The sequence below is a fragment of the Loxodonta africana genome, chromosome 15, assembly GCF_030014295.1.
Source record: "Loxodonta africana isolate mLoxAfr1 chromosome 15, mLoxAfr1.hap2, whole genome shotgun sequence".
Classification (NCBI taxonomy): Eukaryota; Metazoa; Chordata; class Mammalia; order Proboscidea; family Elephantidae; genus Loxodonta; species Loxodonta africana.
Window position 1 is genome coordinate 1,168,915 of NC_087356.1, and position 27,330 is coordinate 1,196,244.

General features: G+C 41.8%; 1 protein-coding gene across 6 annotated transcripts in view; it reads left to right on the forward strand.

Annotated features, from left to right (window-relative positions):
• BUB1 (BUB1 mitotic checkpoint serine/threonine kinase) overlaps positions 1 to 27,330 on the forward strand; it is a 71,781-nt gene that overhangs the window by 18,150 nt on the left and 26,301 nt on the right. For 4 of the 6 annotated variants that reach the window (XM_064268378.1, XM_064268377.1, XM_064268376.1 and 1 more), the window contains exons 10-16: positions 15,552 to 15,811; positions 17,816 to 17,901; positions 21,887 to 22,015; positions 22,103 to 22,213; positions 23,344 to 23,443; positions 24,367 to 24,448; positions 27,052 to 27,229. In XM_064268378.1, the coding sequence (XP_064124448.1) occupies positions 15,552 to 15,811; positions 17,816 to 17,901; positions 21,887 to 22,015; positions 22,103 to 22,213; positions 23,344 to 23,443; positions 24,367 to 24,448; positions 27,052 to 27,229 (946 nt within the window). The remainder of the gene's footprint in view (positions 1 to 15,551; positions 15,812 to 17,815; positions 17,902 to 21,886; positions 22,016 to 22,102; positions 22,214 to 23,343; positions 23,444 to 24,366; positions 24,449 to 27,051; positions 27,230 to 27,330) is intronic. The other 2 variants (XM_064268380.1, XM_064268381.1) reach the window with 2 other exon arrangements.

Here is a 27,330-nt window from a genome sequence, read left to right on the forward strand (position 1 = left end):
TGTCCTGTAGGGTTGCTATGAGTCGGAATTGACTCAACGGCAGTGAGTTTTTGTTTTTTTTTTTTTAACATCAACAACAAAGTATTGTCATCTTAACAATACTAAGTCTTCCAATCCATGAACACGGATATCTTTTCATTTACCTTGGTCTTCTTTAATTTCTTTCAGTGATGTATAGTTTTCAGTGTACAAGCCTTGTGCTTCCTTGGTGAATTTATTCCTAGGGATAGGTATTTTATTCTTCTTGATGAATTGTAAATGAAATTGTGTTCCTAATTTGCTTTTCAAACTGTTTGTTGCCAGTGTGTAGAAATAGAACTGATTTTCATGTGTTGATTTTGTATTCTGCAACTTTGCTAAATTTGCTTACTAGCGCTAACACTTTTTTGGTGGATTCTTTATAGTTTTCTGTGTATTGTTGCTAGGTGCCATCAAGCCAGCTCCAACTCATAGTGACCGTTATGTATAGCAACAAATTGTTGCCCAGTCCTGCGCCATCCTCACAGTTATTGCTATGCTTGAGCCCATTGTTGCAGCCACTTTCTACGTATGTTGGTTGCTGTCAAGTTAATTCTGTAGTGACCCCGTGTGTGCAGAGTAGCATGCTCTATAGGGTTTTGAAGGCTGTGACCGTTTCAAAGGAGACTGCCAGGCCTGTCTTCCGAGGCACCTCTGGGTGGGGTCAAACTGCCAGCTTTTCAGCAAGGAGTCGGGCGCTACCCAGGGATTCCCCCTTTCTATGTGTGGATCATATTATCTGCACATATAGTTTTACTTCTTCTTTTCCAATTCGGATGCCTTTATACCTTTTTCTTGCCTAATTGCTCTGGCTAGAAGTTCCAGTACTTTGCTGAATACAAGTGTCAGTGGTGGGCATCCCTGTCTTGTTCCTCATCTTAGGTGAACAGCTTTCAGTCTGAATGGTGAGTGTGATGTTAGCTGTGAGTTTTTCATATATCGCCTTTATTGTGTTGTAGAAGTTCCCTTACGTTCCTGATTGTTGAAGGTGCCTTTTCTACATCCGTGGAGATGATCACGCCTCCCCCCGCCCCCCCATGGATCCTAGTACTGTGGTGTATTATGTTAAGGATTTCCACAAATGCCTTTTCCACGTCCGTGGAGATGATCACGCCCCACCCTGCCCCCCACGGATCCTAGTGATGTGGTGGATTATGTTAAGGATTTCCACAAATGCCTTTTCCATGTCCGTGGAGATGATCACGCCCCACCCTGCCCACCACGGATCCTAGTGATGTGGTGGATTATGTTAAGGATTTCCACAAATGCCTTTTCCACATCCGTGGAGATGATCACACCCCACCCCGCTCCCCCAATGGATCCTAGCACTGTGCTGTATTATGTTAATGGATTTCTGTGTGTTGAATCACTCTTGCACTCCTGGGGTAAATCCCATTTGGTCGTGGGTGTAATTGTGTAAACGTGCTGCTGAATTTGATTTGCTGGTATTTGGTTGAGGGTTTTACATCAATGTACGTAAGGGATATTGGTCTGTAATTGCTTTTCTTATAGTGTCTTTGTCTGGCTTCAGTTTCAGGGTAATGCTGGCTGCACAGAACGAGTTATAAAGGGTTCCTTCCTTGTATCTTTTGGAAGAATTTGAGAAGGATTGCTGTTAATTCTTCTTTAACTGTTGGGTAGAATTCATGAGTGAAGCCACCTGGCCCTTAGCTTCTCTCTGTTGGTAGGTTATTGATTACTGATTCAATCTCCTTACTTATTATGACTCTTTGGACTTTCTGTCTCTTCTTGAGTCAGCTTTAGTAGTTGTATCTAGAATTTATCCATTCATCTAGGTTATCCAATCTGTTGGTGTATAGGTGTTCATAGTATACTCTTATAATCCTTTTTATTTCTCTAAAGTTGGTAGTAATATTCCCTCTTTCATTTCTGATTTTAGTAATTTGAGTATTCTTTTTTCTTAGTCATCTATCTAAAGGTATGTCAATTTTGTCAATCTTTCCCCAAAAAAGCAACTTTTGGCTTCATTGATTTTTCTATATTGCTTTTCTATTCTGTATTTAGTTTTGCTCTAATCTTTATTATTTCCTTCCTTCTCTTAGCTTTGGGTTTAATTTACTCTTCTTTTTCTAGTTCCTTAAGTTGTAAAGTTAGTGATTTGGGGTCTCTCTTCTCTTTCAGTGTAAGCATTTGCAGGCATAGATCGCCGTCCGCCTTCGGTGGCTTGTGAGCGTTGGCGGGCTGTGTTTTTGTTTCATTTGAGTCAGTGTATTTTCCAGTTTCCCTTGTAATTTCTTCTTTGAGCCATTAGTAATTTAAGATTGTGTTAATTTCCACATATTTTTGAGTTTCCTAATTTATTTGTTACTGATTTCTAATTTCATTCCATTGTGTCAGAAGAAGATCCCCAAAATCATCTGATTTCAGTCTTTATAGCTTTATTAAGACTTATTTTGTGGCCTAGCATGACCAGTCCTGGAGAACGATCCAGGCTTTGAGAAGAATGTATATTCTGCTGTTGGGAAGTAGCGTGTTCTGTATACGCCCGTTAGGTTTAATTGGTTACAAGTGTTTTCCCATGGCTGTATTTCCTTATTGATCTTCTGTCTGGTTGTTCTACCCATTATTAAAAGTGGGGTATTGACGTTTCCAGCTATTGTAGAACTATTTTTCCCTTCAGTTGTTAATTTTTGCTTTGTATATTTTGGGGCTCTGTCGTTAGATGTATATGCTTGTAATTATTATATCTTTTTGATGGATCAAAACTTTTATCAGTATACAATGCTCTTCTTTGTCTCTTGTAACCTTTTTGACTTAAAATCCTTTTTGTCTGATAATAACTTAGCCACCTCAGCTGTCTTTTTGTTACTATTGGCGTGGAATATTTTTTCTAAGCTTTTACTGTCAACGTCATTGTGTCTTTGTGTCTAAAATGAATCTCTTATAGACAGCATATAGATGGATCATGTCTTTCTATTCATTCTCCCAGTCTCTGCCTTTTAACTGGAGCGTATAATCCATTTATCTTCAAAGTAATTACTAATAAAGAAGGACTTACTTCTGCCATTTTGCTATTTCTTTTCTGTATGTTTTATATTTTTGGTTCCTTCTCCATTACTGCCTTTTTTAAATCTATTTGACTTTTTGGGAGTGTATCATTTTTATTATTCCCTTCTTTCTTTTTCTGTATATTTTTTAGTTATTTTTTTAATGGTTAACATAGCAATTGCAGTTAACATCTTAAATGTATAACAACCTGGTATGAATAATACCAGCAAGGTTTCAGGGATATACAGCCAGCTCCTATACATCTCTATCCCTTTATATTGTTATTGTCACAGATTACCTCTTTATTCATTGCCCAGTGATAGAGATTTATAATTACTGTTTTATGCATTTACATTTAAGTCATTGAGGCAAATAAGAGGAGTTAAAAGTCAAATGGCTTTGATGTTTAACCTATGTAGTTACCTTTTCTAGTGTTCTTTATGTCAGACTGAAGGACTCCCTTAGCATTTCTTGTAGTGAAGGTCTACGAGTAATGAACTCCTTTAGCTTTTGTTTTTCTGGAGATGTCTTAATTTGTCCTCCATTCTTGAAGGATAGTTTGCTAGATATAGAATTCTTTTTTGTCAGTTTTTTGCTTTCAGCACTTTTAATGCTATCCCATTGTCTTCTGGCCTCCGTGGTTTCTGTTGAGAAATCAACAGTTAATCTTGGGGATTCCACGTGCCTGATGAGTTGAGTCTCAAGATTCCCTCTTAGTGTTTTTATCTTTTGTCAGTTTGACTATAATGTATCTTAGCATGGATCTCTTTGAATTTATCCTGCTTGGAGTGCGTGACTTCTTGTCTTTCATCAAATTTGGGAAGATTTTAGACAGTATTCCATCAAATATTCTTTGTGCCCCTGTCTCTCTCTTCTCCATCTGGTACTCCTGTAATGTGTATGTTCGTCCGCTTGATGGTGTCCCGCGGGTCCCTTAGGCTTTGTTCACTTTTCTTCATTCTTTTTATTTTTCTGCTCATACTGGGTAATTTCAATTGTTTTATATTCAGGTTTGCTGGTTTCTTCTTCTGCCTATTCAAACCTGTTGTTCAACCCTCTAGTGACTTTTCATATCAGTTACTGTACTTTCTACCTTCAGAATTTCTATTTGATTCTTTTTTATAATTTTGATCTTTATTGATACTCTCATTTTTCTGAGCCAGAGAGGTAATGGGACAGAAATGCCACAAAGCTTTGCTATCCTTTTTAGTTGCTTTTTCTTGATTTGGCATTTGCTTGGTTGCTGTAAACTTTTGACCATTTTCAGAGTTCTGACAAATTTGGTTCTGATAGTTTCTGCTTGTTTTGCCATGTTTCTGTAGGGGGAGAGGAACTTGGATCTGCCTAGTTCACCATCATGCTGACGTCACTCCTCTGTGTGTTTTTTTAATTTAGTTAATAGGTTAAAAAAATGTTTATGTACAAAGCCTCTGTCTTGTCCGTGTCCTTGTCCATCCCTTCTCATCGTCTCCTCACAGGCCTTTATACGACCACTGGTGCCAGCTTCCTGTGTGTCCTCCTGCCCACCCCTTCCCACTGCCTCCTCACAGGCCTTTATACGACCACTGGTGCCAGCTTCCTGTGTGTTCTCCTGCCCACCCCTTCCCACTGCCTCCTCACAGGCCTTCATACAAACACTGGTGCCAGCTTCCTGTGTGTCCTCCTGCCCACCCCTTCCCATTGCCTCCTCACAGGCCTTCATACAAACACTGGTGCCAGCTTCCTGTGTGTCCTCCTGCCCACCCCTTCCCACTGCCTCCTCACAGGCCTTTATACGACCACTGGTGCCAGCTTCCTGTGTGTCCTCCTGCCCACCCCTTCCCATTGCCTCCTCACAGGCCTTCATACAAACACTGGTGCCAGCTTCCTGTGTGTTCTCCTGCCCACCCCTTCCCACTGCCTCCTCACAGGCCTTCATACAAACACTGGTGCCAGCTTCCTGTGTGTCCTCCTGCCCACCCCTTCCCACTGCCACCTCACAGGCCTTTATATGACTGCTGGTGCCAGCTTCCTGTGTGTCCTCCTGCCCACCCCTTCCCACTGCCACCTCACAGGCCTTTATACGACCACTGGTGCCAGCTTCCTGTGTGTCCTCCTGCCCACCCCTTCCCATTGCCTCCTCACAGGCCTTTATACGACCACTGGTGCCAGCTTCCTGTGTGTCCTCCTGCCCACCCCTTCCCACTGCCACCTCACAGGCCTTTATACGACCACTGGTGCCAGCTTCCTGTGTGTCCTCCTGCCCACCCCTTCCCACTGCCTCCTCACAGGCCTTTATACGACCACTGGTGCCAGCTTCCTGTGTGTCCTCCTGCCCACCCCTTCCCATTGCCTCCTCACAGGCCTTTATACGACCACTGGTGCCAGCTTCCTGTGTGTCCTCCTGCCCACCCCTTCCCACTGCCACCTCACAGGCCTTCATACGACCACTGGTGCCAGCTTCCTGTGTGTCCTCCTGCCCACCCCTTCCCACTGCCTCCTCACAGGCCTTCATACAAACACTGGTGCCAGCTTCCTGTGTGTCCTCCTGCCCACCCCTTCCCATTGCCTCCTCACAGGCCTTCATACAAACACTGGTGCCAGCTTCCTGTGTGTCCTCCTGCCCACCCCTTCCCATTGCCTCCTCACAGGCCTTCATACGACCACTGGTGCCAGCTTCCTGTGTGTCCTCCTGCCCACCCCTTCCCATTGCCTCCTCACAGGCCTTCATACAAACACTGGTGCCAGCTTCCTGTGTGTCCTCCTGCCCACCCCTTCCCACTGCCACCTCACAGGCCTTTATACGACCACTGGTGCCAGCTTCCTGTGTGTCCTCCTGCCCACCCCTTCCCATTGCCTCCTCACAGGCCTTCATACAAACACTGGTGCCAGCTTCCTGTGTGTCCTCCTGCCCACCCCTTCCCATTGCCTCCTCACAGGCCTTCATACGACCACTGGTGCCAGCTTCCTGTGTGTCCTCCTGCCCACCCCTTCCCACTGCCACCTCACAGGCCTTTATACAAACACTGGTGCCAGCTTCCTGTGTGTCCTCCTGCCCACCCCTTCCCACTGCCTCCTCACAGGCCTTTATACGACCACTGGTGCCAGCTTCCTGTGTGTTCTCCTGCCCACCCCTTCCCATTGCCTCCTCACAGGCCTTTATACGACCACTGGTGCCAGCTTCCTGTGTGTCCTCCTGCCCACCCCTTCCCACTGCCACCTCACAGGCCTTTATACGACCACTGGTGCCAGCTTCCTGTGTGTCCTCCTGCCCACCCCTTCCCATTGCCTCCTCACAGGCCTTTATACGACCACTGGTGCCAGCTTCCTGTGTGTCCTCCTGCCCACCCCTTCCCATTGCCTCCTCACAGGCCTTCATACAAACACTGGTGCCAGCTTCCTGTGTGTCCTCCTGCCCACCCCTTCCCATTGCCTCCTCACAGGCCTTTATACGACCACTGGTGTGTATGGACACACAGCTTCTTGTGTGTCCATCGATTTTTTTGTGTGAGCATAACAAAAATGAATATGGATTCTTTCTTGTTCCTGTCAGGTAGCGCTCTAGATGTATTTCTGCACTTCACCTTTGTCCACTTAGAATGTACTTGGAAGGGCTTCTCATATCAGTGTATAGAGTTTCCTCAGTTTTTTTTTTCTTCTTCATTTTTTTTTTTATAATAACTTTTATTAAGCTTCAAGTGAACGTTTACAAATCCAATCAGTCTGTCACATATAAGTTTACATACATCTCACTCCCTACTCCCACTTACTCTCCCCGTCTTGAGTCAGCCCTTTCAGTCTCTCCTTTCTTGACAATTTTGCCGGCTTCCCTCTCTCTCTATCCTCCCATCCCCCCTCCAGACAAGAGTTGCCAACACAATCTCAAGTGTCCACCTGATATAATTAGCTCACTCTTCATCAGCATCTCTCTCCCACCCGCTGACCAGTCCCTTTCATTTCTGATGAGTTGTCTTCGGGGATGGTTCCTGTCCTGTGTCAACTGAAGGTCTGGGGAGCATGGCCGCCGGGATTCCTCCAGTCTCAGTCAGACCATTAAGTTTGGTCTTCTTATGAGAATTTGGGGTCTGCATCCCACTGATCTCCTGCTCCCTCAGGGGTCCTCTGCTGAGCTCCCTGTCAGGGCAGTCATCAATTGTGGCCGGGCACCAACTAGTTCTTCTGGTCTCAGGATGATGTAGGTCTCTGGTTCATGTGGCCCTTTCTGTCTCTTGGGCTCTTAGTTGTCATGTGGGCTTGGTGTTCTTCATTTTCCTTTGCTCCAGGTGGGTTGAGACCAATTGCTGCATCTTAGATGGCTGCTTGTTAGCATTTAAGACCCCAGACGCCACATTTCAAAGTGGGATGCAGAATGATTTCATAATAGAATTATTTTGCCAATTGACTTAGACGTCCCCGCAAACCATGCTCCCCAGACCCCCGCGCTTGCTCCGCTGACCTTTGAAGCATTCATTTTATCCCGGAAACTTCTTTGCTTTTGGTCCAGTCCAATTGAGCTGACCTTCCATGTATTGAGTGTTGTCTTTCCCTTCACCTAAAGCAGTTCTTATCTACTGATTAATCAATAAAAAAAACCCTCTCCCACCCTCCCTCCCTCCCCCCCTCGTAACCACAAAAGTATGTGTTCTTCTCAGGTTTACTATTTCTCAAGATCTTATAATAGTGGTCTTATACAATATTTGTCCTTTTGCCTCTGACTAATTTCGCTCAGCATAATGCCTTCCAGGTTCCTCCATGTTATGAAATGTTTCAGAGATTCGTCACTGTTCTTTATCGATGCGTAGTATTCCATTGTGTGAATATACCACAATTTATTTAACCATTCATCCATTGATGGACACCTTGGTTGCTTCCAACTTTTTGCTATTGTAAACAGAGCTGCAATAAACATGGGTGTGCATATATCTGTTTGTATGAAGGCTCTTGTATCTCTAGGGTATATTCCTAGGAGTGGGATTTCTGGCTTGTATGGTAGTTCTATTTCTAACTGTTTAAGATAACGCCAGATAGATTTCCAAAGTGGTTGTACCATTTTACATTCCCACCAGCAGTGTATGAGAGTTCCAATCTCTCCGCAGCCTCTCCAACATTTATTATTTTGTGTTTTTTGGATTAATGCCAGCCTTGATGGTGTGAGATGGAATCTCATCGTAGTTTTAATTTGCATTTCTCTAATGGCTAATGATCGAGAGCATTTTCTCATGTATCTGTTGGCTGCCTGAATATCTTCTTTAGAGAAATGTGTGTTCATATCCTTTGCCCACTTCTTGATTGGGTTGTTTGTCTTTTTGTGGTTGAGTTTTGACAGAATCATGCAGATTTTAGAGATCAGGCGCTGGTCTGAGATGTCATAGCTGAAAATTCTTTCCCAATCTGTAGGTGGTCTTTTTACTGTTTTGGTGAAGTCTTTAGATGAGCATAGGTGTTTGATTTTTAGGAGCTCCCAGTTATCGGGTTTCTCTTCATCATTTTTGGTAATGTTTTGTATTCTGTTTATACCTTGTATTAGGGCTCCTAGGGTTGTCCCAATTTTTTCTTCCATGATCTTTATCGTTTTAGTCTTTATGTTTAGGTCTTTGATCCACTTGGAGTTAGTTTTTGTGCATGGTGTGAGGTATGGGTCCTGTTTCATTTTTTTGCAAATGGATATCCAGTTATGCCAGCACCATTTGTTAAAAAGGCTGTCTTTTCCCCAGTTAATTGACACTGGTCCTTTGTCAAATATCAGCTGCTCATACGTGGATGGATCTATGTCTGGGTTCTCAATTCTGTTCCATTGGTCTATGTGTCTGTTGTTGTACCAATTCCAGGCTGTTTTGACTACTGTGGCTGTATAATAGGTTCTGAAGTCAGGTAAGGTGAGGCCTCCCACTTTCTTCTTCTTTTTCAGTAGTGCTTTGCTTATCCGGGGCTTCTTTCCCTTCCATATGAGATTGGTGATTTGTTTCTCTATCCCCTTAAAATATGACATTGGAATTTGGATCGGAAGTGCGTTAAATGTATAGATGGCTTTTGGTAGAATAGACATTTTTACTATGTTAAGTCTTCCTATCCATGAGCAAGGTATGTTTTTCCACTTAAGTATGTCCTTTTGAATTTCTTGTAGTAGAGCTTTGTAGTTTTCTTTGTATAGGTCTTTTACATCCTTGGTAAGATTTATTCCTAAGTATCTTATCTTCTTGGGGGCTACTGTGAATGGTATTGATTTGGTGATTTCCTCTTCGGTGTTCTTTTTGTTGATGTAGAGGAATCCAAGTGATTTTTGTATGTTTATTTTATAACCTGAGACTCTGCCAAACTCTTCTATTAGTTTCAGTAGTTTTCTGGGGGATTCCTTAGGGTTTTCTGTGTATATAATCATGTCATCTGCAAATAGTGATAACTTTACTTCTTCCTTGCCAATCCGGATACCTTTTATTTCTTTGTCTAGCCTGATTGCCCTGGCTAAGACTTCCAACACGATGTTGAATAAGAGGGGTGATAAAGGGCATCCTTGCCTGGTTCCCGTTCTCAAGGGAAATGCTTTCAGGTTCTCTCCATTTAGAGTGATATTGGGTGTTGGCTTTGCATAGATGCCCTTTATTATGTTGAGGAATTTTCCTTCAATTCCTATTTTGGTAAGAGTTTTTATCATGAATGGGTGTTGGACTTTGTCAAATGCCTTTTCTGCATCAATTGATAAGATCATGTGGTTTTTATCTTTTGTTTTATTTATGTGATGGATTACATTAATGGTTTTTCTGATATTAAACCAGCCTTGCATACCTGGTATAAATCCCACTTGATCAGGGTGAATTATTTTTTTGATGTGTTGTTGGATTCTATTGGCTAGAATTTTGTTGAGGATTTTTGCATCAATGTTCATGAGGGATATAGGTCTATAATTTTCTTTTTTTGTAATGTCTTTACCTGGTTTTGGTATCAGGGAGATGGTGGCTTCATAGAATGAGTTGGGTAGTATTCCGTCATTTTCTATGCTTTGGAATACCTTTAGTAGTAGTGGTGTTAACTCTTCTCTGAAAATTTGGTAGAACTCTGCAGTGAAGCCATCCGGGCCAGGACTTTTTTTTGTTGGGAGTTTTTTGATTACCGTTTCAATCTCTTTTTTTGTTATGGGTCTATTTAGTTGTTCTACTTCTGAATGTGTTAGTTTAGGTAGGTAGTGTTTTTCCAGGAATTCATCCATTTCTTCTAGGTTTTCAAATTTGTTAGAGTACAATTTTTCATAATAATCTGAAATGATTCTTTTAATTTCATTTGGTTCTGTTGTGATGTGGTCCTTCTCATTTCTTATTCGGGTTATTTGTTTCCTTTCCTGTATTTCTTTAGTCAGTCTAGCCAATGGTTTATCAATTTTGTTAATTTTTTCAAAGAACCAGCTTTTGGCTTTGTTAATTCTTTCGATTGTTTTTCTGTTCTCTAATTCATTTAGTTCAGCTCTAATTTTTATTATTTGTTTTCTTCTGGTGCCTGATGGATTCTTTTGTTGCTCGCTTTCTATTTGTTCCAGTTGTAGGGACAGTTCTCTGATTTTGGCTCTTTCTTCTTTTTGTATGTGTGCATTTATTGATATAAATTGGCCTCTGAGCACTGCTTTTGCTGTGTCCCAGAGGTTTTGATAGGAAGTATTTTCATTCTCGTTGCTTTCTATGAATTTCCTTATTCCCTCCTTGATGTCTTCTATAACCCAGTCTTTTTTCAGGAGGGTATTGTTCATTTTCCAAGTATTTGATTTCTTTTCCCTCGTTTTTCTGTTATTGATCTCTAGTTTTATTGCCTTGTGGTCTGAGAAGATGCTTTGTAATATTTCGATGTTTTGGACTCTGCAAAGGTTTGTTTTATGACCTAATATGTGGTCTATTCTAGAGAATGTTCCATGTGCGCTGGAAAAAAAAGTATATTTTGCAGCAGTTGGGTGGAGAGTTCTGTATAAGTCAATGAGGTCAAGTTGGTTGATTGTTGTAATTAGATCTTCCGTGTCTCTGTTGAGCTTCTTACTGGATGTCCTGTCCTTCTCCGAAAGTGGTGTGTTGAAGTCTCCTACTATAATTGTGGAGGTATCTATCTCGCTTTTCAGTTCTGTTAAAATTTGATTTATGTATCTTGCAGCCCTGTCATTGGGTGCGTAAATATTTAATATGGTTATGTCTTCCTGATCAATTGTCCCTTTTATCATTATATAGTGTCCTTCTTTATCCTTTGTGGTGGATTTAAGTCTAAAGTCTATTTTGTCAGAAATTAATATTGCTACTCCTCTTCTTTTTTGCTTATTGTTTGCTTGATATACTTTTTTCCATCCTTTGAGTTTTAGTTTGTTTGTGTCTCTAAGTCTAAGGTGTGTCTCTTGTAGGCAGCATATAGATGGATCGTGTTTCTTTATCCAGTATGTGACTCTCTGTCTCTTTATTGGTGCATTTAGTCCATTTACATTCAGGGTAATTATAGATAAATAAGTTTTTAGTGCTGTCATTTTGATGCCTTTTTATGTGTGTTGTTGACAATTTCATTTTTCCATACACTTTTTTGTGCTGAGGCGTTTTTCTTAGTAAATTGTGAGATCCTCATTTTCATAGTGTTTGACTTTATGTTAGTTGAGTCGTTACGTTTTTCTTGGTTTTTGTCTTGAGTTATAGAGTTGTTATGCCTTTTTGTGGTTACCTCATTATATACCCCTATTTTTCTAAGTAAAAACCTAACTTGTATTGTTCTATATCGCCTTGTATCACTCTCCATATGGCAGTTCAATGCCTCCTGTATTTAGTCCCTCTTTTTGATTATTGTGATCTTTTACCTATTGACTTCCATGATTCCCTGTTATGTGTATTTTTTTTTTAATTAATCTTAATTTGTTTGTTTTTGTGATTTCCCTACTTGAGTTGATATCAGGACGTTCTGTTTTGTGACCTTGTGTTGTGCTGATATCTGATATTATTGGTTCTCTGACCAAACAATATCCTTTAGTATTTCTTGTAGCTTTGGTTTGGTTTTTGCAAATTCTCTAAACTTGTGTTTGTCTCTAAATATCTTAATTTCGCCTTCATATTTCAGAGAGAGTTTTGCTGGATATATGATCCTTGGTTGGCAGTTTTTCTCCTTCAGTGTTCTGTATATGTCGTCCCATTCCCTTCTTGCCTGCATGGTTTCTGCTGAGTAGTCAGAACATATTCTTATTGATTCTCCCTTGAAGGAAACCTTTCTTTTCTCCCTGGCTGCTTTTAAAATTCTCTGTTTATCTTTGGTTTTGGTGAGTTTGATGATAATATGTCTTGGTGTTTTTCTTTTTGTATCAATCTTAAATGGGGTTCGATGAGCATCTTGGATAGATATTCTTTCGTCTTTCATGATGTCAGGGAAGTTTTCTGTCAGAAGTTCTTCAACTATTTTCTCTGTGTTTTCTGTCCCCCCTCCCTGTTCTGGGACTCCAATCATCCGCAGGTTATCCTTCTTGATAGAGTCCCACATAATTCTTAGGGTTTCTTCATTTTTTTTAATTCTTTTATCTGATTTTTTTTCAGCTATGTTGGTGTTGATTCCCTGGTCCTCCAGATGTCCCAGTCTGCATTCTAATTGCTCGAGTCTGCTCCTCTGACTTCCTAGTGTGTTGTCTAATTCTGTTATTTTAGTGTTAATCTTTTGGATTTCTACATGTTGTCTCTCTATGGATTCTTGCAACTTATTAATTTTTCCAGTATGTTCTTGAATAATCTTTTTGAGTTCTTCAACAGTTTTATCAGTGTGTTCCTTGGCTTTTTCTGCAGATATCCTAATTTCATTTGTGATATCATTAAGCATTCTGTAAATTAGTTTTTTATATTCTGTATCTGATAATTCCAAAATTGTATCTTCATTTGGGAAAGATTTTGATTCTTTTGTTTGGGGGGTTGGAGAAGCTGTCATGGTCTGCTTCTTTAAGTGGTTTGATATGGATTGTTGTCTCCGAGCCATCACTGGGAAACTAGTTTTTCCAGAAAATCCGCTAAAAAAAAACTGCAGTCAGATCCCTATCAGAGTTCTCCCTCTGGCTCAGGCTATTCAGATGTTAATGAAGCCGCCTGGGGAGGGTGGGGGAGGGAACAGAGAGATAGGAGAGTAGCACCTCAGAATATAGCCAGAGTTGCTTGTCTTGCTTGGAATGACTGTTATATCTGAGATTCCCGCGGGCACGTCGCCTATGTGTGCTGGCTGTGTGGAGACTGCCCCCAGGGGGTCTGGCCCGCTGGAGTCACGGCCAGATCCTCCGCTTCCAGCCCCACGCCCAGCGTCAAGGCTCCCCCACTGGGATGGTGCACTCTCAACTCCAAAATCAGTCGCTGCCTCCCGGGGACTTCTCGTCCCTCCAGCCGCGTGGCCGTGCCGCCCCGGTGAACCAGGTGGGCCCCCTCCCGGGGTTAGTTCAGATGGGTGGAGTAGCTCCCCGTGCTTGTGCCGCGACCAAGTGTCCCGGCTGGAACGCTGCTCTCCCCACTCCAATACCAGTCGCTGCCTCCCAGGGACTTCTCCTACCGGCTGCGTCCCACGCCGCCCGCGCGACCCGGCTGGTCCCCTTCCCGGGGTTAGTTCAGGGGGTGGAGCAACTCTCCGTGTTTATGGCGTACCTGCGAGCAGTCCAAATCCCTGCGGGACGGTTCCCCGGCTCGGATGCTGCTCTTTCTGCTCCAAGATCAGTCACTGCCTCCCGGGGACTTCTCCTACTGGCTGCGTCCCACGCCGCCCGTGGAATCGGCTGGTCCCCCTCCCGGGGTTAGTTCAGGGGGGTGGAGCAGGTCTCTGTGCTTGTGCCGTACCTGACTGGTACGCTGGCTCCAGGCTCTGGAAACTATCGCTGCTTCCCTGTATTAGTTCGTTCTCCGTCTCTAAATCTGTGTTTGTTGTTCAGGGTTCGTAGATTGTTATGTATGTGATCGATTCACTTGTTTTTCCGTGTCTTTGTTGTAAGAGGGATCCGAGGTAACGTCTGCCTAGTCCGCCATCTTGGCTCCGCCCCTCTTCTTCTTCATTTTTTGCACGTATCATGCTTTAACCAGTCTGCTGTTAGTAGATAGTCTCTATCCTTTCACTGTCATGAAAATGCTTCAATAAATAACTGTGTGTGTGTGTTGTTTAAATATATATTTTAGGGTAAGTTCCTAAATTGCTATGTCAAAAGGTGTATGCATTCTTAAATTTAGTAAAGATTGCCAATATGTTGTAGGAAGTTTTTTATTGCTTTAATCTTCAGGTGGATAGACTTGTGCCTGTCCTTTTAATTCTTTGTTTGTAGGGTCAGAATAGGGGCATGGGAAAAGGCAAAGGATAAGTGAAAAATACGGCTGATTGTGTCGGTTGCTTATTTTCTCTTGTTTGCTAGAAGAATTGCCTGGTCCTTTTGTTTACCATATCACATATACACTGTATATTTTTGAAAATATGGAGATTACAAGAAGAAAATAAAAATCACCTATTAGTTTACCATTAAGAGTAAAGCCTCGATGACATTTTATTGTGGTTCTTTCCTGTTTTACACACATACACACACACGTATTATTCATTTATTCAGAGTTTTGTCTTTATTCTTCAACCTTTTACTTCCTGATCACTTCTTAAAGGTAATTTAGAAATTATAAAAAGTAGATGCCTTCTTACTTAGGAAAATGCCCACAATTGTTATTAATTTTATTTTAAAACACAGTTTATAACACTATGTAATCTATTACATGAATGTTCCTTAATTTGTTTAGCTAGTCTTACTATATTTTACCTTTAAGAGTGTTTCTAACTTTTTTTCAGAATTGAATATTATGGTTACTTTTAATCATTACTGATTTAGTAGGTGAGAAAGTGGTGTAGGTCATTTTGAATTATCCTTTTGGATGACAAAGGTTTTAATGAACTTTTTATACTTTGTCCATTTGTCTGTGAAATAACTACTGTTGTCCTAGAGATTTTATGTTTTTCCTAACAATTTGTAATACTTTTATGTGGTGAGTATATTAACCCTTCTGCCCTTTAGCTTTATAACAGTAGAGCATAGAATTATAGGCTAATAACATGTAAGTAGAAAAACAAAATTTTTAAATTGGGAGCTTATTACCCTTCCCAGTGTGAGCTCTGTGTGCTTTTCTACAATTACTAATGCAGCTTATTTTCGTATTTCCTATTCATCAAAGAGAAAATGGCTAGCAACAAGATTTTAATGGACAAAAGACCATCGTATTTCATAACATTGATAGTTGATCTTTTCCAAAATTAAGTAAAGAGAAATAAGACAACTCATAAATACTGATAAAAGTGTAAGGGCTGGTTATTTCCGTGGTCAGGAGCATGAGCTGCTGGGTCTGCCTGTGGTTAAGAAGCTACAAAACCATCCCTCATACAGAGAGGTCTTTTTCTGTTAACTGTTCATTTCTGAATACTTGCAGGTTTAAGGGAATGCTTCAAGGGGAAAGGAATCTACTGAAAACGTGCCTTTCTTTGAAAAGCTGCCATGCCTAGTTAGTAATACTCTGGACTTCATAGTTTTGTTTTTGTTTGTTTGTTTAACGTGAAAGGTTAATGCTGTGCGCATGGGGCCAAGGGTGGGCCCCCAGGAGGAGCTGAGAGGATCGTCTCTTCCCGCCACAGACCAGCAGACCTCAGGCAACATGAGAGAGAAACCCAGAGAGGCATCTCCTGTTGTACCCCTTGTGGCAAATGCTGTCACCACTGCTCTGGCACCCCCAGCCGTCAGCCAGGGGGCGGCCCATCCTCTTCCTGTGGCAGCCCAGCCCGTGGCCGACTCTGCGTCTGCAGCAGCCAGAAAAGGTGCCAGGTAAGCTGAAGGTGGTCCTAGAGGTGACAGTGACGTGGATGGTGTCTGTCAGCTTCTCCTGCAACGTCGAGAGCTGTGTGTCGGTGAGGGAGGGTTCCCGTTTTTAAAAATTTTTTAGATGAGTATGTTGTTGAGAAACCAATTTCCCAACGTTGGCCCCAGATTTTTTTGACTTATTTGTTTTCTCCTTCCTATAGGGTATTTGTTATATTTCAGGCTTTTTTCTTGAACTGAAAATTCCCAGGATCAGACTTAGTGGCCTGACAGAGACTGAAGGATCCCCGAGTATGGCCCTTTTAACTCAGTACCGAAGTCATTCCTGAGGTTTACCCTATGGCCAAAGCTTAGACAGGCCCATAAAACAAACAGTAATACACGTAGCTCAACCACGTATACGAGACTAAATGGGCACACCAGCCCAGGGGCAAAGACGAGAAGGCAGGAGGGGACAGGAGAGGTGGACAAATGGAAGTGGGGAACCCAAGGTTGAGAAGGGGATGGTGCTGACACATCGTGGGGTTGGCAACCAATGTCACAAAACAATATGTGTATTAATTGCTTGATGAGAAACTAATTTGTTCTGTAAAACTTCATCTAAAGCATAAGAAAAAGAAAAAAGCCCTGGACTTGAATTCAGATATGAGGGACTTGAGCCCTCCTTCAGGCAGCCACTAACTGTACATTCAGGCCCACCCCATAATATTTGTGAGGCCCAGGGCAAGAATACATAGAGAGACCAGCATATCAAATGCCTAAATGTTTAAAGATGATAAATCAAGCTTAAAAATTGTTAAATAAAATTTATTCTACCTTCCTAACTTCACCTTTATAATGGCAAACTCAGAATGTATAAAGCTATGGTTTCCGTATGACTGAAAGTCTGCAAAATATCAAAGACAACTGAATTTGATTGTTATTCCATATGTCTGGACGTTTTGTTAACAGCCAGCAAAATTTGAATGAGTAATACAAAATGTTCGTAACTAATGGATTATTATATATTAAATATAGTTTTTCAATAACCCTGAAAGGCAATGATCTTTTTGTTAACTGAAGAATATACAGTTGTTAAGCTGAAATTGCCTTTGCCTACTGGCTCTGAATAACTTGAGGGATTGTTGCAAACCACGCAGTTCCTTGACCTGTGCTCTCATGTTTGATCCTTGCCATCTTCCTGTGGGGAGTGGCTGGGGGTTAATATCTGTGACACGTAAGCCAAAGCCCGTGTGTGCACTGCTGTAAGAGGTGTCCCCCAGTTTTGAAGTATTTTTGTGTACCTTGAAAATTACATCACATCATTTTTTTGTTGGTGGTGTTTTGTAGAAATTTTTATCTCCAGTCACTTTGGCTCTCTTTAAGTCATGTTTTTATATGAGTGTGTAACATTTAAAAGGGCAGGCACATACTGTTCTACCTTTTTACTTACATCTTAACAAGATCTATAAAAGAATCCTGGCAATGTTCAGTAGACAGATGAGGTCCAATGTACTTGAAACAAACTGACTATGATATAAGTGTTTGTATACAGTGTTTTTATTATTTTCTTACTTTTAAAACTGTTGTTTTTAAAGTCTGGAGAAAAATACACTGGCTACTGCTCATTGCAAGAAGAGTGTCCTGTGTTTCTGAAGCCCACCAGTGCTTCCCACATTGTGATCCTGCCTTGGGCTTCCTGTGCATGAACTTGGCGTCTAGCCCTTTAGCCTGTGTGAAATATAAGATCACTGAATTAGGGAAACCGTTATCCTGTCCTACCCCATGGTTAGAGATTATTATGGAGTTAAAATGCAGAACCATTGTGTCATTTAAATGTTTAGTACCTGGCCTTTGTCTGTAATTCTTTTCCCCTAAAGAAATCAAAAGAAAAAAAGGTATTTCATTTACTTAAACTATATTCCTGAGCAGCTCCATCTGTATTTTAACAACAGGTTTGTAACTGTTGACTATTGCTTTGTATTTATTATTTCTTGAGTTAGTTAAAAATCAAGCATTTTTATTCTTTAGTGTGTCTCAAGAGATTTCTCTTCCAAGATGTGAGAGTAGAAGTGCTCATGAATTCAAGCCTCAGAGTGGAGCAGAGATCAAAGAAGGTAATGTTTAATCATAATAAATTGGTTTCTGAAGTGTTTGCCCAATCCCTCCACGTTGGTCAGAGGTCTCTTTTATGACTGTGGTTCTCTAAGGCTTCAGATCTTAGTGAACGTGGGTGTCAGCTTTCCCCTTCTTGGAGTGTAGAATGTTATATAAGCCTTTGACCACTGTGATGTAGTAAAGTGCTACGGCTGCTAACCAAAGGGTGGGCAGTTCAGGTCCACCAGGCGCTCCTTGGAAACTTTATGGGCCAGTTCTACTCTGTCCTATAGGGTCGCTGTGAGTCAGAATCGACTCGATGGTACTGGGTTTGGGTTTTCATCATTTCAAATAAAGGTAGAGATTCACTTATTAGCCACCCTGGTGGTGCAGTGGTTAAGAGTTTGGCAGCTAACCAAAAGGTTGGCAGCTCAAATCCACCAGCCACTCCTTGGAAACCCTGTGGAGCAGTTCTGCTCTGTCCTGTAGGGTCACTATGAGTCGAAATCGACTTGACGGCAATGAGTTTTTATTGTTTTTTTGTGTTAGTTTAGAATTGATGTTTATATCACCTTGACTTCCTCTCCATATGAAAGATCTATGACTCCTTTTTTAGTCCCTCTTTTTTGTTTTAATGTCATCTTTTGCATATCGATCTCTCTGTTTCACTATTTTCAGTGTTTCAGCTTTGATTTATTTTTGTGACTTCCTATCTGGGCTGATATCTGGTTGCCCTGTCCTGAGTTCTAGTCTTACGTTGTAATCTGATGCTATTGATTTTCTAACCAGAGGACTCCCTTTAGTATTTCTTGTGATTTTGGTTTGGTTTTTACAAATTCCCTGAAATACCCTAATTTCGCCATCATATTTGAGAGACAGTTTTGCTGGATACATAATTCTTAGCTGGCAGTTTTTTTCAGGTCTTTATATGTCATCCCATTGCCTTCTTGTCTGCATGATTTCTGCTGAGTAGTCAGAGTTTAGTCTTTCTTTGCTTTGTAGGTGACTTCTCGTTTATCCCTAGCCGCTCTTAAAACTCTCTCTTTATCTTTGGTTTTGGCAAGTTTGATTGTCTTTTGGGATCTACCTTGCATGGGTTTCAGTGAGCTTCTTGGATAGATATCTTCTTACCTTTCACGATATCAGGAAGTTTTCTGCCAATAAATCTTCAACAATTCTCTCTGTATTTTATATTATCTCCCCTGTTCTTGTACTCCAGTCACTCGTAGGTTATTTCTCTTGATAGAGTCCCACATGATTCTTAGAGTTTCTTCATTTTTTTTAATTCTTTTATCTGATTTTTCCTCAAGTAAGTTGGTGTCTAGTGCTTTATCTTCATTCTCACTAATTCTAATTTCCATTGCCTCCATTCTGCTCCAATGACTTTCTATTGAGTTACTAATTCTGAAATTTTAACCTTTTGGATTTCTGTTTGCTGTCTTTTTATGGATTCTTGCAGCCTGTTAAATTTGTCATTATGCTCTTGTGTAACCTTTTTAAGTTCCTCTCGTTCTTTGTGTGTTCCTTGGCTTGTTCTGTGATTTGCCTGATCGCCTTCCTGATCTCTTGAAGCGTTCTGTATATTAGCCTTTTGAATTCTACCTCTGGTAATTATAAGAAATTCTCTTCCTCTGGAAGGTTTCTTGATTCTTTGTTTTGGTGGCTTGCTGAAGTCATCATGGCCTGCCTCTTTATGTGATTTGATATTGATTGTTGTCTCTGAGCCATCAATAAGTTATTATATTTATTTATTTTATATTTGCTTGCTGTGTCATAGCTTCTTGTTTTGGTATGTCCAAATAGGCTGGTCACGTGAGCTAGTTTGATTATTGGTGTCTTTGAAGCTCTCACATCCCGTCTCCAGGTGGCTAGAGCTGTTACTTAGGTATGTGAGCCCAGGAGTCCATTTACTTTTCTTGTGTGGATTCAGCTCAGGTGTCCAGGTCGTTGGTCACCAAGTGTGTCGTGCAGACTCTCACCTACAGTCCTAGACGTGCAGGGATGATTGGAGCAGGTACCGGTACCTGGCTAGGAGGTCACGCGCTGATCAAGGCAGGTGGCTGACTGCTGCCCCTGAGCGTCTGGGTGGAAGGCGTGTCCCTGTCTCCTAGAGCACGTACATGGATGGTTTTGCAGCCGAACTGTGGGTACCCAGTGCTGTTGGCTGTAAGGACTGAGAGTCAACACTTATTCCTGGACCCCTATCCTGGGTGGCTCGGTGGAGTGGGTGGAGCTGCCAGTCCTCAGACTGCTGATGTGGGCAGGGCGGTGTCAGCTGTCACCAACCTGCCTCTCTACCGTATAGCTGAAATAGTTGAAGTTAGTCTTCAGGTATATACCCTGTTATACTGTGCTAATGAGGGCCTATGCTGTTGAAATGGGCCCACACAGATCTATGCAGGGGTGAAAGGCATTCAAAGTCCGTGGGTCCCTTATGCCTGTGCCTAGGCAAAGGAGCTGTCCCTGCCCTGAGTTCCAGGCTTAGGGAAGCTGACAGATTATTTTTTCTGTCTGCTAATTTGTTCCATCTCCAAAGTCTGTCCCAGGGAGCACAGCCAGATTGGGGTCTAGAGCACAGCAGGGAGGGGGCAGGTAAATGGGAGGGAGGTACTTACCAAAAGGGGTTTTTTTTTTTTTTGATCCACGGTAGGTTAAAAACTTGAACTTATCTTTTGGGCATTGAGCGCCATTTCTCGCTGGTTTTGGAGGCTTGAGAAGACTCGCCACTGCTCGGTCTCTCCTGATGTGGAAAATGTGTCCCAAGTGCCACTGCTTGCCTCACCGTGCATGGCAGCCGATCCAGCCTTCAGGGCACTGGTTCCTGCCAGGTCGGGTCTGACAAGTCCTTGGTGCTTCTGAACCGTCTCGCCCTCCCCCGCCGCTCAGTCTGATTCCTCAACTTCGTCTTTGATGTTCAGGGCTCCTAGATCATCATATATAATCGATTCACTTGTTTTTTCAGGTCTTTGTTGTAAAAGGCACCACAGGAAGCATCTGACTACTCTGCCAACTTGGTCCCATCTCAGTTTAGAATTATTTAGAAACTTAGTTTGTGAAAACTTTCTATTAAACTTCTCAGGAAAACATCCATTTGATACTCTCTAGTGGAAGCATTTGCATGCAAGATGAGCTTTATAAATAAAATAAGATGCATGATCTGAACATTCACTTCTGCCACCCCATGTGACTGTGGCATCCTTTCTGTTAAGCGTTGGGTGGGGAGCAGAGCTATGTGAAATGAACAGCTGAGGATCATTTACCCAACACGTATGAGCTCTCGCTGGGTTCCGGCAGTGTTCTAGGTAATAGGGATTCAGCCATGGGCAGGAAGGGCAGAAATCCCCACCATGTGGAAGGGAAAGAAAGTGTTGGGGCTTGGAGGGGGGTTGAAGTTTGAGGGAAGATGAGCTGGAAAAGCCTCGCTAAGAAGGTTATGTTTTGTAAAAAGCTGGAGGAGGGGTGCCCCAAGCAACTGTCTTGGAAAACCTGTTTCAAGCAGAGGGACCAGGAGTATGTCCCCAAGGTGCCGTAAGAGCAGCAAGGAGATGCTACAGTCAGGGTGAGCAGGAGGGAGGGGTAGGAAGATAGGGTCGGGGGGACCTGCAGCTACATGATGTGGGGTCTTGCGCACTGTTGTCTGGACTTCAGTGCAGCGAGGTGGGAGACCACCGCTGAGGTTTGCGATGTGGCTGCCAACATGGATTACTTGAAACTCATTGGAGACAAGGGTGCTGTTTATGGTACGTCCTCTAATTTGGTATGATCTTAGACCCAGCCACTTGATCTCCGTGAGCCTTAGTTTCTGTTTCCGTAAGAGGATACTTCTTGCCTCACCTGCCCCAGGGGACTGCTATAATGACAAACGTGAAATGTATGAAAGCGCTGTAATGATACAAGTCCTTCGCGATGGTTATTGATGGTAATAAACTGTTCTAGTAGTAGTAAGTTACTGAAACTGTGTGCCTTCTCTACTGATGTCATGTTGTGTCCCAATTCCTTCCGTAGCCTGTGAAGCACCTAAGCTTACTAACACAAATTCTTTTCATACAACTCCAAACACATCACTGGGAGCGGTCCAGGCAACGCCGTCCAAAGTGCAGCCGTCACCCACGGTTCACACTAAAGAAGCGTTAGGTAAAGTGCTTTGCGTGTGTGCAGCATCTTGCGGCAAATGAACGAAAGCCCTTTTGCAGCTGTGTTTATTCTCTCTGTTCTTTTAAGGTTTCATCATGGATATGTTTCAGGCTCCCACCCTCCCTGATATTTCTGACGACAAAGATGATTGGTCGTCTCTAGATCAGAACGAAGATGCATTTGAAGCCCAGTTTCAAAGTAATAAAATGTACTTAAAACTTACTAAGTGCATAGCGTTGTGGGTGATTGTCACAGGAAACAGCAGGGAGGATACAAGATTTTAGGAGCCCTGGTGACGCAGTGGTGAAGAGTTACGGCTACTCACCCAAAGGCCAGCAGTTCAAATCCGCCAGCCGCTCCCACAAGGTCACTGTGAGTCAGAATGCACTCCACAGCAAGGGGTTTGGTTTGACTTAGGAGTCCTGGTGGCAAAGTGGTTAAGCACGCAGCTGCTTACCGAAAGGCTGAGTCATTCAAACCTACCAGATGCTCTGCAGGAGAAAGATGTGACAGTCTGCTTTTATAAAGATTGTAGGTGATCTGTTCCTGTAAAGGCTTACAGCCTTGGAAACCCTATGGGGCAATTCCACTCTGTCCTGTGGGGCTGCTATGAGTCAGAACTGACTCGACAGCAGTGGGTTTAGTTTTGGTAAACAAGATGTAGTCCTGCCCTTGATTGACGTGTCACATAAGGGCAGGGGAAATGTGTGAAATGAAGATACAGCAGTGTTTGACAGGTAATCGATGTGTGTGATAGGTTTATCTATTTTGTAATAACAGTAGATGCTCCATGGGTAAGAATGGCCAGGAAGGGCTTAGTACTTGAGGTATGACTTGAGCCCTTCCTGGTGGAGAACCACTGACAAGTTCACATTTGTCTGGAGTCAGGGGATCTGTGCCAGGAGCCAGAGAGATCATGAATAAAAGATAAATAAGATCCAGTTAGACTTGGGGAAAATTTAAAATGTGAATCTAAGAGGTTAATTCTTGCCTAGAGAAGTGGAAAACAGAACCATGGAAAGCTTTTATTCTGTAAGTCAGGTGACAATAACAGTGTTTTAAGAGAATGGGTGATGTTACATTGTATGCGTGGCAGGTGGCATGGTAGCAGGAACTCAGGACCCAGGGCTCTACACTAAATCCTGTGACCATAGTCAAGTCATTTCATCTCACTGAAATGTGACATGTCTTGTTACCTAGCATTTAAAATACTGATAGCAGTTCTTTTCTATAAGCTGTTACTCGATTTTATTTATAGTTGAACTTTAGCATAAATGATTGTGTCTTCTTTTCTAGTATGATAAATGCTATTTTTTATTATATTTCAGAAAATACAAAATCTTCTGGGGTCTGGGGAGTCAATAAGATTATCTCTTCTTTGTCGTCTGCTTTTCCTGTTTTTGAGGATGGAAACAAAGAAAATTATGGGTAAAGAAGCATCTAATTAATTTGGGGGAAATGTATGTTGTCATAGTAATACAGGGAAGCTGACGATGACCCTCTGGGGATCAGGGTGGTGAGGAGGTGATGGGAGAGTGTTGACTTGTCAATCAATGGACTGGGATCCAGTCCCAGATCTCCCCTGATGGACCTAGTGACCATGTGGTGGGGTGGTTGTTGCCAAGGTCTTTCTGCATTAGATGGGCATTCCCGTGTGGAAGTTCTGAGAGAAGGAAGACCAGCTGGTGCAAAAGAATGTGTTGAAAGGGGAAAACCATGTGGTTACAAATCATCGGAGAACTAAGGGATTCTGTGAATTTGAAAGTGTATTAAATGTGAATGAATTCACCAATATAGGTATCCATACATGCTCTGTTTGTATTGCAGATTGATAAAGTAGAAAAGGAAGTGGCTTATATTAGGAAAGGCTGCAGAGAGAATGTGTTTAAGGCTGAGGGATGTCATATTAGAGAGTCATATCTGGAGGTAGAGTGGGATAGCTGCAGGAATTTTCACTGAGAACAGCTTAAATCATGGAAAAAGAGGTGTCAGTGTAAAAGGGCAAGGCCAGTTCTCAGAGAGGAATTCCATACCTAGACCAAGCTGTGACTAAGAAATAAAAATAAAACACTGCACAGTGTCTGTGATGTTCCACAGCCTGTGGCCCTCTTTTTTGTCCCTAAAACTTACACCTCAGTGTAAAAGAAATTTCCGTATTTTCTACCTTCACTCAAGCAATTCTAGATTTACCTTTATGTAGTAGTTAATTCAGTTTTCACTCAGTTTTCTAGAACTGCTGTACAAGTAAGGGGTATCTAAATCATTGAATGTGGTAAAGTGAAGAATTTCTCTGACAGTCTCACTTAAGTTAGTGTATTTTACTGTTCATAATTTTGCAAATCTCTCCTTAGATTACCACAGCCTAAAAATAAACCTGCAGGAGCCAGGACCTTTGGAGAACGGTCTATGAGCAGACTTCCTGCAAAACGAAATGTAAGTAAATCTCCCTGCTTCATCTATGCGCTTGGTCTTACAACCGTTTCCTCTTTGTTTTACCTCACTATGGTGACAATCAAATGAGACTGTGTGTATGAAACCTTGCTGAAAGGTACAATCTTATATAATGATTGTTTATTTTAGAACATGTTAGTGACAAAAAACAACAAATCTGAATTAAACTGGAATGGTCCATCATCTCCACACCTCAACAAACAAGCTTTACGTGTTCTCTGGCCCACAGTGTTATTCTGTTGTAGTAGTCATTGTGTCCGGCCTCTGTCCAGCTTCTGTCCCAGCCCTGAGCATTACCCAGAACGTACTTTTCTCTCCACTGAGCCGCTCTGGCTGTCATGTTGCAGAGAGTTGGCCCTATGGACACCCATTTACCCTTGCTGAGAAGCTGTGCTAAACCCTGGTTTTTGTTTTTAATTCCACAGTGGATTCTTTTGAATAAACTATTCACCTAGTCCTCTAACCCATCTGATAAACTGTTTGACCTTTTTCTTAAAACTATTCCAGTTAATGGACTAGATTTCAAATATCATGGTATCATTTCATAGGTGCATTTTACTAAATGTGAATTCAACTCTGTGTTCTTTGACCAGAAAAAAAACACAATGCATTTTCCTGGCCCTTTATTCAGTGTCCTGAGAAAGCAACCAAACAGTTTTTCCTCCGGCATTGGTAGAGATCTGCTGAAATGTATGGAGACAATGCAGTATATGTAAGAAGCATTTGTGACATTTTATAGGCAACTGAAGGAGTTTGGCAAATATGAGTCTGCAGTTTCTGTCTTTAGGCACAGACCCTAAAACTTGACTTCTGCACTCAATAGATGATTCTAGGGCTGGGGCAGGGAAAATACAAGATTAAAAAAAAAAGAAGAAGATAAGAAAAAGCTTGGGGCATGTCAAGAGGACACAGAAACCAACCGGAATGAGTCAGTAGCCAAAAATAAACAATTTAAGCAAAAAATAAATGGAATAAAGTTGTATGGGGGTTATAACCAAAAAAAATAAATATCCATAGATATAAATGCACACTCTCCCCACTTATGGACGTGGTTAGGTTCCAAACGTTCTGTGGAAATGGAGGATGACCACATCAGATCATAAAGTGGAGGATGACTACATCAAATCATAAAGTGGAGGATGACTAACTACATCAGATCATAAAGTGGAGGATGACTACATCAGATCATAAAGTGGAGGATGACTACGTCATTACATAACTGCCAAACCACTGAGAATCAGTGGCCTAGCCAAGTTGGCACAACCTTAACCATCACAACCAGCATTGTTCTCACTTCACACTTCAGCGTTTGTTACGGCCAGGCGTACGTTATGAACGTGTAAAGTAGTTAGGATAGTAGAATAGTAGATTTTTTGCTGTTGTCATAAATGCAACATTTTGAATAAGGATATAGTCGATAAGTGAGAAGGTGTAAATGGGAGAGAAAGGACAAATCTTCCTTACAAAAGAATTCCAAATAATACATATAGAAGGAATGAGTAGCAATAGAAAACTGCCATTAGAACACCACAGTAATAACTGCTACTGAGAAGATACACGGGTGAATTCTAAAATTAGTGGGTGAAACTTTAAGAAACAGGATATTTGTATGGCCTCAAAATATCTCCCTCCAGTTATTTGTTGATTACTGAGGTGGTTTTAATACATGTCCACAAATTCTGATACTCCTGTCTCCAGAAGGTAGATCTTAATTCCCTTCTCCTTCAGTATGGGCTGAACTTAGTGACTTGCTTCCAACAAAAAGAATATAGAAAGGGGAAGATAGTAACTTTTTTCCAGTGCAGAAACCGGGAATGTGCTGCCTTGACCAACTGTTGGGGTTAATCTCACCAGTAATAAACTGTGTTGCTGTCATGTATCCCCTAATACGCTATAATGAAAAAGGCGCTTTACTTGTAGTATTCTTCCCAAAAATGTATAACCAATCTAATTGTGTGAAATCATCATATAAGTCCAAAATGAAGAAACGTTCTACATAGTTCCTGACCTGTAGTTTTCAAAAGCATCAGTGCAAGAATGACTAGGAAAGACTGATAAACTGTCACAGACTGGAGGGGACTAAGAAGACATGACCACTAACCGCTACACGGTGTCAAGACTGGACCCTGGAACAGAAGGGGGCCGTTCGAGGGGAAATGTTGAAGTCCAGATAAACTCTGTAGCTGATAGTATCGTATCAGTCAGTTTGTTAGTTTTCACAAATGTACCATGGTTATAGGAGACGCTGTCGTTAGAAGAAGCTTGGTAAAGGGAACTCTCTCTACAACCTTTGTAACTTTTCTGTAAATTTAAACTTTATAATTTAAAAAAAAAATGTCAAAATTAAAAACAAGCAAAAACTCAGTACTTGCATAAGATGTGATTCCTCTGGGGTATGTTAATGACAAAGCGTTCCAGGTCTGGGAGAAAGAACAGAACAATGATGGCCTTGGCTGTGTGTTAGCCAGGGGTCGACACCTGTTTCTTCTTTAGTTTCTTAGTTTTTTAAATGTCTTAAAAGGTTTCGTGGATGAAAAAGGGAAAGTTGCTTTTTTTTTTTTTTTTCATTTCGTCCTCTTTTGTAGGAAGTGCCCGCTCACACTGACGAGTTTTTGGATGATTCAACTGTTTGGGGTATCCGCTGCGACAAAACCCTGGCACCCGTTCCTAAGACCACAGGAGACTTTACATCTGCTGCTCAGCTCGCATCGACCCCGTTCCACAAACTCCCGGTGGAGTCAGCAAACGCTCTAGAAGATAAAGGTGTTTGCTACGTTATTTTAGAGTCTGTTTTCTGCCAACTCTGATTCTTTATTATAGTTTTCTTCTTGAAAATTCTAAATGAGAAGTTTGAAAGCCATAAA